Below are 15,816 nucleotides of genomic sequence, written 5' to 3'. Positions count from 1 at the left end.
TCCTGGGCATAAAATAGGATACTTTTTATCCTGGAAAAATACGAAGAAAAAAATTTTTATTTTTCAGTTTTATTCTACAGAACGCGAGCTCAACAGCAGTAGCTCAAAAGAATTATTATGGGCCTCGCCGTATTTGGGTCCAATAGATATTTATAAGATGTTATTGTCAGATTTACTCAAAATTGAGAAATAAAACATCCACGCGAAGACCGACATCCGCGCGGACGGAGTCGCAGGCGGAAGCTAGTGTACTAATAAAATTCCCTAATCAGTGACGAAGTACAAATAAACCAAATATATTACTTTTTCATAAACTGCGTTAAATCATAAATGAGTTTTCTCGCTTGGCGATTAAAACTCTATTGTATTTTAGTGACATATTTAATAATATAAGTGCCAACTGACATTTGCACAAATTAATTGCAAGCTTAAACACTAAACACTAAACAAAAACTAACAAAATACTTAAAAACTTAACAATAAAAATTAACAACAGTAATAACAAAATATACGAAAAGTTTTGTTACCGACTGCACTCAAGGTGACTCAAGACAGAGATAGTGACACTAACACAACGCCGATCCTAACGTGTGACAGAGACATAAATTACCGGGTACCGAATATTGCCGAATAAGCACGAAGATTCACGAAGTAACCAAAAAGGGATGTCCAAGTGGCGTGCGTGAGGGTGTTGTTTAATCGATTTTCTTAAAATCGATTACTACGAGACAAATTACTTATCACACAAAATATATTTATTTTCAATGTTATATTGATGTTTTAAATTTTCTTAAACAGTCGTTACTCAAATAGTCGTTAATGATAATTGATATTCGAGTAAATCATAACTTTCAATTGAGAATATACTTTCTTTTAGTTTTATTTTCATGTCGAAATATCGTTTATTAATGACAAAATTAACTATATTTCTAAATTTTATTTCGTTTAATATATCATATAAAAAAAAAAAAAAACTCTAAATAAAAATATCGATTGCGATATTTGATCGATAAAGGGTCAATTGTATTTAGAAATGGTCAATCTCTAGCCTAGATCGTCGCCCCCCGCACCTCGCCTCATGCCACCATTTGGTTCTAAAAAAGACTTATTGCGCAGCCTTCTGCACGTTGTTCAAACCTGCCAAGATCCGTCGGGAGTACTGTAATTTTACTTACTTTTACTACCTGTTGCCTGCCAAAGCCACCGCGACCCAGGTTGTATAAGCTGGGTTTGCCTATACCTGTATAGGAGACATGTATAGAAGAATTTTCAGCTTTTATAATATAACGAAGGTCTGGGCGTCGTGGGCTCTCACTCTATTAGTAATAATTGGTTGCTCTGTTGTGGTTTTTAGTGTAATCTTTCTCAAAGTAAAGTGTATTTTATACCATGATACTTATTATTTTATAGGTACACTATAGACATCATAATAATGATTGATCTCTTTGGTTCTTGCTGTTGCTATCAAATAATTATAGCCAAGTCCATAAAACAACTAGTTGAAAATGTTCCAGACGCTAAGTTTGAAGGAAAGGGTGAAGGTAAGTAAACAAACAACAGTACATTGCACGGACCTTTATTTCCTTTACTTGTATTTACATTAAAGGTTTTGGGATCAGTGAGAACTTGTCATGCCACAAGGGATAATGCCTAAAAATATATGGACCAAAAACCTAAAATCGTTTTTTTTTGTAACGTAGTAGAGTAAGCATAGTGTATTACAAATTCAAAAATGTTTTCGATGACACCTACAAAATACCGGTTTATCATGGTCTCTAGGTATTTTTGGGCATTCTCTTTTCTTGACATGAATAAAAGTAAATTATGGCTATAACTATAAAATGATAGGAAATATTGAGTATCGCGAAAGTTCACTGTTGAACCTTCTTTTAATATATAGAAGAGTTGGCCATAGTCTCCACGTTATAGTCGACACAATTTAAGAGGTCAACTTTGACATTTGTCAGTCTAGGTACCGCTATAACCAAAGTGTAACTGTACTGGACGATCGCCCATCGTCCTGTAAAGTTACAATTTAGTTATAGTTACATCATCCGTCGAACAACGGTAAGTAGCACGCAGACTTCATCTAAGTCGGCCTAAGGCAAAAAAAGTATACAAGAAGTACCTAGAGACCAGAAGCTTTGTTCGCAGACGTGGAACAGGTAGACTACGAGATACTACGGTACGAGAGTACTGCGTTACGCTACGCTGTTCAGATCCAGTAACTGCTACGAAACGTGACTGACCAATAAATGTTTATTGTAATAGATTATATTTATCAAGGAAACATCTCTAGTGGCTCAGTTGCTTTTCACCCGACTGATTTTTTGGAAAATGTACAGGGAATACAGACACGTTTTGTAGAGAATTGGATGTCGTGTATGCGTATTCATATAAACTAATTTATGCTGTAATGTGTTCTTAGAAAGTCATTACCCTAAATGCGCAGTCTATAGAGCAGAATTGATTTGAAATTGTAACTAGTGATTGTTTATTTCTATAATTATTATGATAAAGATGCTTATAAATAATATGTTTAATGAAGGTGTATGAGTAACGTAGTACTGAATTAATATTAATATGAATTCGACTTTTTTATTTTTTGCGTGGAGGTTCCATTCATATAGGTAATAGTTTACAGCAGTCTGAACATATACGGACAAATGTCAGAGTTGACCTCTTAGATTATGACAACTATAGGCGGGTTGGTCTAGAGCGGCAAACAGATAGACGGAGCACCTGACGATAAGCCATCGGTGACGCCCCCTCAGCATAAGAGGAACTACAAGTACACTACCTATCTTTAAATTATATGTTTCTCTTTTTCTCAGGTTATCCGAATCTCCGTGTATATCTAATGGTTATGATACCCATGGTCATACTTATTTGTTTGATCAGACATCTGAAGTACTTGGCGCCGTTCTCAATCGCGGCCAATGTTTTGGTTGGTACGTAGATATTTTCTGAGAAAATTATAAAAATGAAATAACAATACCTATGTATGGTTTATCGAGTCTCAGGATACTTATCTCACGGGAATGCGGGTGAAGTCGCTGTCAGAAGCTAGTAATAAATAATAGTCGATGCGATACCTCACGGTTTACACGCTAAGTACTAATATTATAAGAATTAAGATTTAGGTGCACTGCACACGAGGTGGTGTCTATGTGGAGGTGGAGATTCAAATTAGTGATTAACCAGACTTAACATGTATTGTCTTTTACTGTGCTATAGTTATCGACGCCGAGAAAATCTACGTATCACAGTTCTTCAGTGTAGTTTTTGAATCATGAGCGCTATTAAAAAAAGTTGGCGCTGGAATAAAAATTATGTGCTCATACTTATATGTATAATACCACTCTTCACTTCATTTTAATGCTCTTCGAAACTCAATGAATTTATTGGTTGTAGCTTTTTGTGTCGTCATGGTGGTTTACTATGCAATGATACTAAACCCTACCCTGCAAGGAATGGAAACTACCACATCGATTTATGGGATGTTGGAATATGTGGGGATTGGGGTATTTAGCATGTCATGCTCTGGCGTGGTAATCCCAATAGAAAATAATATGGCAGAGCCGAGAAAGTTTCCTATTGCCCTAACTGTTGGTAAGTAACCCATAACAAAATAAGGTAAAAGTACATATTCCCGTTAAGGTCCCAGTATCCGTCAAATTTACAAGTTATATTTTTCTAGCAATATTAAAGTAAATGGTAATATACCTTCCCGGTTATATTTTGTACAATTGTAAGAACAGCATTGGCCAAAAACTTTAATGATGTCAAAGTCATGCGATCACAAAAGTGTACTTGGTGGAAACATTCTGAAATTACAAATTTCTGTCAGTGAACTTCGAGACCACCACGTCTCATTGGTGAACTAGACATACTGCGATGGATAACGTTAAGGCAACAGCGTTGTTTCTAAAATATTAGCGAAATAACCTATACCATCAAAAATTGATACGGCTGTCGATGATTGAGATGAGTGGTCTCAGAGCCAGTGTAAAATATCCCAAGTCCCAGTGAGTCGGAACTGTACCGCTGAGGGCATTCAGTGAGTCGGAGTAGTAAGTTTACAGTATCTCACAGTGAGTCAGGAATTAGATGCTGCGAGGGTAGGTGCATAGTGGTTGTGTCTGCCTTGACGGGAGGAAGATCTCCTCAGATCTATGTGCAGAAGTGCTGAGCCTAGACGCTGATGAGGCCATTGGGAAGAACCAGGCTGGACATCTTCGTTGCAGCCGTGTGGTGGTCCTTGATGAGCCTGAGGACGCTGACAAGTTGTGACTTGATTACCGCTCAGCGTAGAATTTATAGGTGCTTTCACCCATGGCGAGATAGTGACGAAAATGACGGTGCTGATCTGCTCCGTGAATTGAAGGTTGCTTCCAATCACATCGGAGTCACCAGTTTAGGGAACAGTAAGTAAAGTTCCCTAAGAAATGGAGAATCTTCCGACCAGGCGAGGTGTTCTACTGTCTCTCATTTACTGGTACAAATCTACCGGATACTGGTGCAATCGGCCCTTTATATTTGTTTTTGTATTATTGTTAAACAAAATTTAAAATAATATATATTAAAATAAAACTAGATAAGATTAAAAAAACATTACATACATATGTGTAGGTCACTCTGAAACGTAAATGAAGTGAAATTGCATATAAAATTACAGCGATTTATACTCTATTTTTATCATTTCAGGTATGGGTTTAATTATATTAGCTACTACGTCACAAGGGCTTTTTGGGTATGCTGCATTTTTGGATAAATCGGTGTCACCCGTTACGATGAATTTGCCATTATCGCTGTAAGTTCTTCAAATTAGGTTCCTTGGACGTACTCGTTTTGTGCTGTGTGATAGGTAGCAAGGTATGAAGACTTGTACATGTAAAGCCGTTGGGTGCCAAAACACCAGGTAGTTACTGTTAGCCGTTGAGGAGTTCCCTCAACTGTCTCTTGGATCCATCATCAGATCCACTTCAGACAATAATCAAATTTTAGTCTTTCAAAATCTATATATATATAAAACTCTTCCGTTACTGAGTGACTGACTGACTGACTGACAGACAACGCACAGTCGAAACTACTGGTCGTAGACAGCTGAAATTTGGAATGTAGGTTCCTTGGGATATGTAGGGGAGCACTAAGAAAGGATTTTTGGAAATTCAACCCCCAAGGGGGGGGGGAAAGGGGTAAAAACGTTTCTATGAAAAATCTTATTCCTTGGGTTTATAAACTTGAAACTTGGCATGAACACGTACATAGGCAAGTAAATATGTTTGACATTATAAGTTTTTTCAAACTACCCTCCAATCGTGATTTAGGGGGTCGATTGGGTGACTGATTTATTAACGCACAGCCGAAACCGCTCGGTATAGGAGTCTGAGATTTTGAACAGAGGTTCCTTTAGTAACATAAGTGAGCACTAAGAAGGGATTTTTGAAATGTCAACCCCCAAGGGGGGAAACGGGATAAACTGAGCCGGGGCTGCGGGAAAGTTCTAACGAGATACCGTGGCCCCGGAACGCAAAGGGCAACTGAAGGAACGAGGTGGGTTTTAGTCAGTAAAAGTCTGACACTCCCTTCCGTTCCACCCAGAGCGGGAGAGGTCATTTGATGATTTCCCAGCTACTATACTAGCTTTCGGCCGATGACGATAAATAAGTCTCAAGGGCAAACTTTTAAAGTCGCTGGTGTTGATTTAAGAGAAGATTGTTTCTCTCATGGACAACTGTATGTTGCTTGCTCGCGTGTCAGCTCTCCCTCTAACCTGTTCATACTGGTAAATAATAAAAAAACTAAAAATATTGTTTACAAGGAAATCCTGTAAGGCCTCTTCGTCCTATAAATCCTGTTTTTTTTTTCTTTTGAGACGATGATTTTGTCTCGCTTTACTTTTTCTATATAGATTTGTATGTATACTAACATTCTAAAGAGGAACAATCTATTTTTTTATATGTTTGTTTGTTTACACATGTAATCGATAAACTCCGAAACTACTGAATCGATTTCAAACATTCACCATTAGAAAGCTACATCATCCCTGAGTAACACAGGCTATATTTAATTCCAGTTGTAACAAGATTTCAGCCTGTGGAAGAAAAAGCCCTGTCGAGATCATTAAAAAACGCTATATATAACCGAATTACACGTGGGCGAAGCCGCGGGCGGAAAGCTAGTCTTTATTCATAAAACGCATTACTCGCCTCTACAATTATTGATAGTACTTGTTGGTATCCCTAAGATTCCATCATCAGATCCTTACGCTTATCCGTTTGTTCGACAAACATGTTAGAAATGGTTTGCTCTGTATAAGGTAAGACGTCGATGGTTCAGATCATTAAAACGTTATATTTTAGGTTACCAAAAATGTTGAAGGGTGGAATTGCGGCGATGATTTACGTGACCCATGCTCTAAACTTTTGGGTGCCATTCAATTTGGCTTTTTATTATCTAAAGAAGCTTCACCCCCCGGAAAAAGCAGTATTTTGGGAGCTACTATACCGTGCGATATTTGTAACTGTCATTGGAATGATTGCGGTTGTATTTCCGGACATTAATGCTCTTATGGGATTTGTAAGTAATATTTTGGTTATACTTTCCATTATGGACCAGTGATATATAGATCATGGAGCGGAAAGGAGGGGTAGGATGTAAGCTACCCCTCTGTCCCATTCCCAAAGCAAGGACCCCATAGTTGTGGACATGTCCATGGTCAATGGTGGGTGTACGTGCTATTTCGTAATAATTTTGTTACAATATAATGGAAGTACAATTTTATTTAAACCAATTATATACAGGGTGTCCCTGAAGTCGACGTCCAACAGGCACCAGATGATCGGCAAGGTTCCAAATGTTATCAGAAAAATATAAAAAAAAATCTAAGTCCTACAGTTTTTAAATTACAGTGACTTATGTGTCATCCACGAAAAAGTACACCCTGTGCCAGTCTTTTGACTCATGTTGCTACAAATCTTTATTTTTTCGTCTGCAGTCTTCCTTACATTATCCTGAATAGTGCTCCAGTAATATGAAATCATAAATTCTTATCCAACTGCTTTAGATTGGAAAACATTGTTAGTTTTAGAGGAACCAAATACTCTGAATAAAATTTTCACCTTACTTTAAGTGACTGTACTGAATAAATTATGTATGGCGCTAGTAGTGGCAAATTTCACCAAAGTTGGCGCATTTAATAAGGATTATAAAATGGTATAGCACTTTGCACATTATTTCTTAAATGCGACACAAAAAAAGATTTTTCAATGAAACTCCGTTTCGATGAATTTATTTGAACTTACTAAAAATTCTTCTAGTGTACTCAAATCATACGTTATAACCTCGTATGCACTAGACAGCACTTTGCACGCTATTTGTTATCATCATGTTGAAAATCAGCGAGGATCTCTTGTCAAACAACATTGTCTGTTTACCCGTGATTTCGCTTGCAACATTCGTCGGCAATATTATCGCTAGACGAACTGGTGTTGTGCATCTCGAGCCATCGTACCCGGGCTTCGGCATTTTAGCTGAGCACTGGCTTTTTTGCACCGTGTTGATTATTTATTTTTTAAATTAATTTTAGCTTTACCTGCAATTCCTTGTAATGGTGCAAATAACTCTTTCTCGACAAACTAAGGAATATTTGATGCTTCATCCCGCATTTGATCACAAGAACACGTAACTTAATCGGAGGATTCATCCATTTCTTTTTTTTTGATGGGGATATGACGAGTAATTGTGCGTAAGAACTTATGTACACCATAGCACTACCGCGTCGATATGCTGTGTACATTAATCTGCCACGTCCGTTCCTTTTGATTTTACTACACTTGATAATGCGTTTGATGCACTATGAACATCATATTGCAATCATTCAATATTATTTAGTGAAACAAGATACACAACATCAGTTCCTCTAGTAAGTCTAGTAATATTGCCGACGAAAGCTGCAAGCGAAATCATGAGTAGACAGACAATGTTGTTTGACAAGAGATCCTCGCTGATATTCAACATCATGATAACAAATCGCGTGCAAAGTGTTGTGTAGTGCATACGAGGATGTAACGTATGATTTGAGTACACAAGAAGAAATATTAGTAAGTTCAAATAAATTCATCGAAACCGAGTTTCGTTGAAAAATCTTTTTTGTGTCGAATTTAAGAAATAATGTGCAAAGTGCTATACCATTTTATAATCCTTATTAAATGCGCCAACTTTGGTGAAATTTGCCACTACTAGCGCCATACATAATTTATTCAGTACAGTCACTTAAAGTAAGGTAAAAATTTTATTCAGAGTATTTGGTTCCTCTAAAACTAACAATGTTTCCCAATCTAAAGCAGTTGGCTAAGAATTTATGATTCCATATTACTGGAGCACTATTCAGGATAATGTAAGGAAGACTGCAGACGAAAAAATAAAGATTTGTAGCAACAAGAGTCAAAAGACTGGCACAGGGTGTACTTTTTCGTGGATAACACATAAGTCACTGTAATTTAAAAACTGTAGGACTTAGAATTTTTTTATATTTTTCTGATAACAGTTGGAACCTTGCTGATCATCTAGTGCCCGTTGGACGTCGATTTCAGGGACACCCTGTATATTTTTTTTATTTAGGTACATTAATTTTTTTTTGGTACTTTGTATAATTTGCTTCGTTATCAATTATAATCATACACCCACCATTTTGACTCTCACAGCTTTTGATTTATGGGATAAGCCGGTAAACGAGCCGACGGATCACCTGATGGTAAGCAATTGGCGCTATCCATGGTCGTCGGAAATAAAGGCGTTAGAAGTGCGTTGCCGGCCTTTTGGAGGTTAGTAATTTGAGGGTTGTTGAGGAATTGGGGATTGGGAAGATTGGGAAGGGAGGAATTGTGCCTCCGGTAACCTCACTCACACAACGCAAGCGTTGTTGGATTTGGGGAGATCAAGGATAATGGGGCCAGTGGTTGTACCACAGAAAAAAAGGTAACCATGTTACTAGAGCTGCGGACTACCTAGCGGGTTTACCGGGGCTCCGGTTCGAAAAGCAGGAGTAGTAACGGGCTGGTTTTTAGTAGTGACACTCCCTCTACCTCGCCTCGCCTAAGGCGAGAGAAGTCATTGGATGATTTTCCCCCCTCAAAACAAAAAAAAGGTCTATTTTTTGTGTCGATTATAACTAAATCTGCTTTTAATTTTTCAGCTGGGAGTGTTCTGTATTGCTAACATGGCGTTCGTATGGCCTAATATTATCACTTTACTGGTAATCTGGGACAGGCCAGGACTTGGTTCAATGAAGTGGAAGCTGTGGAGAGGGATAGTTCTTCTAGTTATTGGATTGTTCATATTTGTCTGCGGTAGTATGGTCGCTATAATAGAACTGGGCACCGTATTTTACAAAATCAACATTGCTCAAACACCAGACGAATAAAATTAAAATTATATTCATATTTAATTAACGTTTAAATTATAATTTCTATTTAGTCTTATCCAAATAGAAATAATGAAAAAAATATGAAGGGACTAAAAATACTAAAACCTTTTTTGGCATTCTAATCAATACATATAATATGACAGTTAAAATTTAATGTCTGTACATTAAATATTTTCCAAAAAACTTAGATTTCCTCCTATAAGTAAAAGAGTCACCGAAACCAAAAAAACAATTTTTGGATTTTTTGTCTGGCTGGCTGTCTGTCCGTCTGTCCGTCTGTCCGTCTGTCCGTCTGGCCGTCTGTCCGGTACGTTATAACTTCGCGGACGCGGTTGAAGTGTTGAACACTGTGCTCGATAGATGGCTGGATAGATGAATTTTAAACGGCTAACGAAGTCGCGGGCCAAAGCTAGTTTTAAATAATAACACAATTTGATGTGATCTGTGTAACAGGCGGTGACGTTGACCCCACATTTGGATAAAATTCAACGACAAAAACCTATTACAGTTTGTCTTGAGGAGGGCCGATTAATTTGAATTATATATTATATCATTATTATAGATTATTATGAATTTTGTTTTTCTATAAATAAATTAATTTGAAAATAATGTTTTGGTTTTTTTTTCTACTTAACCAAAAATGAATTAATAATATTTATTTATTTATTTAAAGCTTTATGCACAAGAACATGGGTGGACATAATGCCGTTGGCATTTTCTACCTGTCTGACCCTTGGGTGGTGCAGAGAACAACAGGCGGGTGCATGGAACATGTTAGATTATTTAAAATGAGAAATGATACGATGTATATCGAACATATACGCAATAATACATACTAGTCCTATAAACATATATTTATAATAGTGATATAATATAATATGATACATACATAAAAATATATATATATATATATATATATATATAATATAAAGATATATATATAAAGATATATATACACATAAATAATACATACTACATGCAGAAAATAGTCAATGTGATGAATCAGCCAACCTCTTTAGTAAAAGCTCGCGAATCTTCCTCTTAAAAGTTAGACTTGACATAAATGTATGTAGTTGACCACGATAGTTCTGTTAGCCGATCGTGGACTATGACTCTCATTGTTTTTCCTGCACACACATGTAGGTGCGAACTGAGGGACCACAGAACCACACTGAGAATAGGCACCACAGTACCACACTGAGAATAGGCACCACAGTACTACACTGAGAATAGGGACCACAGTACCACACTGAGAATAGGCACCACAGTACCACACTGAGAAGTGTCCGTTTCGACTGCTCGGCCACTATGTCGTAGAAAAAAAAACTTATGTCAGCATTTCGAAGGAATTTGTAAAAGATGAACAGTGAAAACCGCAAATTCGAAGAGTCAATAATCAGAAAGTTATGTGGGTTTAACCGTGGCCGCGCAGTCCGCATGAATTCAACTGCGCGGCCACCAGTTCTCTTAAACGGAGCGTTGTAAAAGTCTAATTCCTTTTGCTAATCACTGACAGGATTTCGAAGAAAATGTAGATCATAAAAATAATGCCCTACTGTCTGTAGTTCACGACCTACATCACTCCAAAGTTTGGCCGCGCAGTCCGCACAAAGCGAACCGCGCGGCCACCAGTTCTCTTAAACGGAGCGTTGTAAAAGTCTAAGTTTTTTTGCTAATCACTGATAGGATTTCGAAGAAAAAATACATTGTAAAAATATAGCTCCAAAGTTTGGACTTCTCGTTCCACAACACTCACGTAATGGCGAACCGCGCGGCCACGTGTTTCTTAAAGTGGAGCTTAAACGGAGCTTGGTACAGGTGTCTTTATTTTTGCTAATCACTGATACGATTTCGAAGAATTTGTAAACATCATGAATGAAGTTCTAATGTTTGAAAATCGCGAGTTACAGAACTTATACCCTGTAACTAGAGTTAAAAGAAGGGTGACCATGATTTACGATGCGCTGACGAGATATTCCCATATAAGACGTTTTCATTGTCACGTATATTTCTATACTTTTTATCGTAACATGCAAATAGTTTTAGTCTTTTGGTTTGAAATTGAGTAGAGAAGCTAATTAAAAGGATATAAAGAAAAAAATGTCATCGATTGATTTATATTTCTATTTCTTAAGTAATAGATAAAACATAATATTACTATAAACTATAAATCACATAATTTAAAAATCACAATTCGTTTTAACACTATACAGAGTCAAGCTCCGCGGGGCAGGGCGGGACCCCTCCCCGCTGATATTGTAGCCATTTTGGGAGTCGCTACAGACGCAACTGGGTAGGTGCTTACCTATACTCTCGAATGAAAACATACCAACGCAAGCGCACAGTGACTTTTTTAGGAAGTTATTTAAAACAGCTTACATCTTGGATATGAAACGCATGGACTACTGCAATAGGTAAACGTCATCATTATAAAATAATTAAGTTTTATAAATAAACACTTTAGGAAGATATTATATTTTTGGCATTCCTTTCATTCGCAGACAGGACAGATGTTTCATATAATTTAATAATTTAACTAATATTATAAACGTGAAAGGTTGTAATAATGTGTGTGTGTGTGTGTGTGTGTGTGTGTGTGTGTGTTTGTTGCTCTCACGCAACAACTACTGAACGGATTTTTCTGAAACTTTGCAGTAAAATAGCTTACATGTCAGAATAACACATGTGCTATAATTTATATAGATATAGTGTACATTTTTCAAAATATCACGATAAATAAAAAATTGAAATGTAAAGTATGAAAAATCTGTCTTTTGCAAGCTAGCTTTTATTTTACCCTATACTTTTTTTTGAGGCATCCTACTTCCTACTAATATTATAAACGTGAAAGTTTGTAATAATGTGTGTGTGTGTTTGCGCAACTACTACTGAACAGGTTTATAAAAACGTTTAAATACGCGCGGGCGAAGTACTTCGAACGTTGTACATCACGTTAGAAACATCAAAAATAACAGCCCCTATTTAATGGATTTTATTATTATACATATAAACCTTCCTCTTCTATCACTATCTATTAAAAAAACCGCATTAAAATCTATACATAGGGATATAGGGAGGGACAAAAAAAGCGACTTTGTATATTGTGTAGTGATGATATATTTATACTATGATATTGAAATGGGAAAAAGCCTGGATTCACACACTATAAATCTTGGTCACCCTATTTTTTCCTTCGATTATAGGTTTTAAGTTCTGCAGGTCTTGTAGTTCTTAATTATAGGATTTATTTATACTGTCTACATATTCTTCGAAATGGTGTCAGTAATTAGCAAAAAGAATGGGACTTCTACTAAGCTCCGTGTAAGGTCTATTAAAAAAACTCGTGGCCGCGCGGTTCGCTTTGTGCGGACTGCGCGGCCAAACTTTGGAGTGATGTAGGTCGTGAACTACAGACAGTAGGGCATTATTTTTATGATCTACATTTTCTTCGAAATCCTGTCAGTGATTAGCAAAAGGAATTAGACTTTTACAACGCTCCGTTTAAGAGAACTGGTGGCCGCGCAGTTGAATTCATGCGGACTGCGCGGCCACGGTTAAACCCACATAACTTTCTGATTATTGACTCTTCGAATTTGCGGTTTTCACTGTTCATCTTTTACAAATTCCTTCGAAATGCTGACATAAGTTTTTTTTTTCTACGACATAGTGGCCGAGCAGTCGAAACGGCACCACAGTACCACACTGAGAATAGGGACCACAGTACCACACTGAGAATAGGCACCACAGTACCACACTGAGAATAGGCACCACAGTACCACACTGAGAATAGGGACCACAGTACCACACTGAGAATAGGGACCACATAAAACATGTGTGGGTGCACACTCGGTGGTCTACACTTTGTTTGATTTTGTGGTCCGGCGCATCATGAACAGGAAAACTCTATTCATATGAGACGTGAGAATATCGCAATATCTGTCGATTTTGACGTTTTGTCAAATACGATCAGATACTATGCATGGTAGTGTGTGTAATGTTTTATTTATTGATTTAATGTACTTTATAAGCATTATTTTTGAAAAATATTAGCGTTCCGCATTTCTCCTACACATAAACTATAAGTGTACCAAATTTTATGCTCCTACGTCTGCGCAATTTTCCTAAAAAGGGGTCAAAAGTTTTTGCATCACGTATACATTAATATAGATATAGGGGAAGAGTTGGAGAGTTGAGTTTTAGATGGAGCTGACGGTACGATTTTGTTATCTGTGGTCTGTTCTAAGTGTGACGGCCCAGGGTATAAGGCGGTACCTAAACGAATAGACGGATCATGTGTTGGTAAGTAATCACCATGGATAAAAGAAAGAGACTGGATTGGCCTTGTGGGCGGGCCACGCGTACCGAGGGTGCGAGCCGGCGTACTGCGCGCTGTCATAACGCTCAAATGTCCATACTTACCGGCTAGCAATCGCTGTCATGTTTTGACAGCGTACGTATCTCCGCAAAAATATTATATTATGCCGTCTTGCGCTATTATAACGTGTCGGAAAAGAAACCAGGTGTGTAGCATAGCACGAGAAGGAATTTCTTTTCACCGGTAAGTCCAAAAACATAAAAATACGTGTGATATTTGTAATTATAACATTAGTATTATGAAATTTATAGACAAAAACGATATAATCGCAAGCAGACTAATAGTAATACATTGCTTGCGATAGATGAGTACAATCTTGCACTACGTGAGCAATCGCGCAATGTATGACGTCCATTGCGAGAGTCCCGAGTACCGAAACAAAAGCTCATTTCCACAAAATCTATGACATCGATAGTGTTGGGCAAATTTGTAATCAATGTCGATTGTTACTATGATACAGTCTATTATAATCAATAGCACACTTTATAATTTAAATAATAAGTATTATTTATTACGACTAATTAGTAATATAGATTTTGAGTGAGTTTTATGTTTTTATTTTTTTATAGAATGTGACATATGATTTATTTTAATATTATGTTTTAGGTTTCCAACAGATCCAGGTGTAACAAAATTGTGGATTGACACAACTGGTAGAATTAATTTTTTTTTTCAAGTTCCACCACACAGATTAGAAACTGCGTATATTTTTATCTCCACCATATTTATACAGACATTGGTCTTAAAAACTAAGCTTATATAATAATTAAAAGTATAATAAATTATGTAGCAAGTTACACGACCAGGTTTAAAACAATTGAAATGACAAGTGGTGGGATTCAGGAACCCAAACTAGGAAAACCTGTACTATGGGCTCCTGGATTCCTACTAAATGTAGCATATTTCGTTCGCAACATTTCGATGTTGATAATTACATAATAACAAAGTCAGGGAAAAGAAACTTAAAATTAGGCGTTTATCCGCACAATATCGCAATGTGTAATTCAGTAAGTAAACTGATTTTATTTTAGAAAATTTTAAATTAGTCTCTTTAAATCAGTTTTTTTGTCTAAAAATGGCGATATTTAAAATATCATCTTTCGTAAATTTAAAAAATGAAATAATATAACCATGTTATTTCAATGTGTTCTGTACTTTATACAGATTATTGTAAATGTGAGAGCCCTGTAATTAGCTAAATTAGACTAGTAGAATGCATTTGTGTCAGCTTAGAGTTGTCATGCTCACTCAAAGGTCTCACTGGCGGTGGCACGGGCATTGGATCGTTCGATTCCCTGCAACATGGTTGAGTTGGACGGTGCTGGTGTACGTGCCATGTTGGTGAACGAGCGCTGTCAACTGGGACTGGTCAGCTCCAGACTGTATTAATTTTGTTGTTCTTAAGGTTTTTTTTCTATCGCTTTGACTGAATATTAGTTTTACATTGTTCTCACATAGTTCAAGCAATCGATGCAAAGAAAAGCAATGTTATCAAGAATTGTATTGTGAATCTAATTGAAAAAGATCGAACGAACAGATCTTCGATCTTCTCCATAGACTTTGGAACGAGCAAATAGCTTCACTAGAGAGCTGACCGACAGACAGACGTTATTAATATTATTATATTTGCTTTGACGTTCAAAAGTGCCTATGATTTATTTATTTTTTACTGATTTTTAACTTATTGAGTAATAAAATTGGTTTTAAAATTCAGTTATGTATTTTTTATTTATTTTACTTTTATTACTTGGTTTCTATTTCGCATGAATACAATTTCACAATATTCAACGATACTTGTAAAACAAAAACAAGATTACTTAAATTTTATCGATATCAACAATCGACCTTTGTCTCGCCCTAGCATACATGAGTTTTTATGCGTGTTAGAGTGTACGTCAAATGCAGTCATTGCGTTTGTGTGACAACCAATAGCAAATTCGAGATTTAAATGTGTGTTATTTATTTGTGGGGGTAATCCGCTCAGACATTGGTCTCTTGCTTGTAGTGAAAT

At 36.7% G+C, this 15,816-nt stretch overlaps 1 protein-coding gene and 1 long non-coding RNA gene across 2 annotated transcripts in view; both read left to right on the top strand.

The window, feature by feature from the left end:
• The window catches only part of LOC118276910 (proton-coupled amino acid transporter-like protein CG1139), a 33,641-nt gene extending 23,602 nt beyond the window's left edge, over positions 1-10,039 (top strand). Inside the window, exons 5-10 of the mRNA XM_035595524.2 lie at positions 1,411-1,541; positions 2,835-2,951; positions 3,415-3,612; positions 4,708-4,813; positions 6,366-6,582; positions 9,200-10,039. Coding sequence (XP_035451417.1) covers positions 1,411-1,541; positions 2,835-2,951; positions 3,415-3,612; positions 4,708-4,813; positions 6,366-6,582; positions 9,200-9,427 — 997 coding nt within the window. The 3' untranslated portion in view covers positions 9,428-10,039. The remainder of the gene's footprint in view (positions 1-1,410; positions 1,542-2,834; positions 2,952-3,414; positions 3,613-4,707; positions 4,814-6,365; positions 6,583-9,199) is intronic.
• A 3,699-nt stretch (positions 10,040-13,738) lies between these two features.
• Positions 13,739-15,518, top strand: LOC126911626 (uncharacterized). Its single transcript, XR_007706138.1, has 2 exons — positions 13,739-13,988; positions 14,412-15,518. It is a non-coding gene; the product is annotated as an uncharacterized LOC126911626 (long non-coding RNA).
• Positions 15,519-15,816: the final 298 nt, after the last annotated feature.

Source organism: Spodoptera frugiperda, chromosome 17 (assembly GCF_023101765.2).
Source record: "Spodoptera frugiperda isolate SF20-4 chromosome 17, AGI-APGP_CSIRO_Sfru_2.0, whole genome shotgun sequence".
Taxonomy (NCBI): domain Eukaryota; kingdom Metazoa; phylum Arthropoda; class Insecta; order Lepidoptera; family Noctuidae; genus Spodoptera; species Spodoptera frugiperda.
Note: the sequence above shows the minus strand (reverse complement) of the source record. Positions and strands in the feature narration are given on the sequence as shown.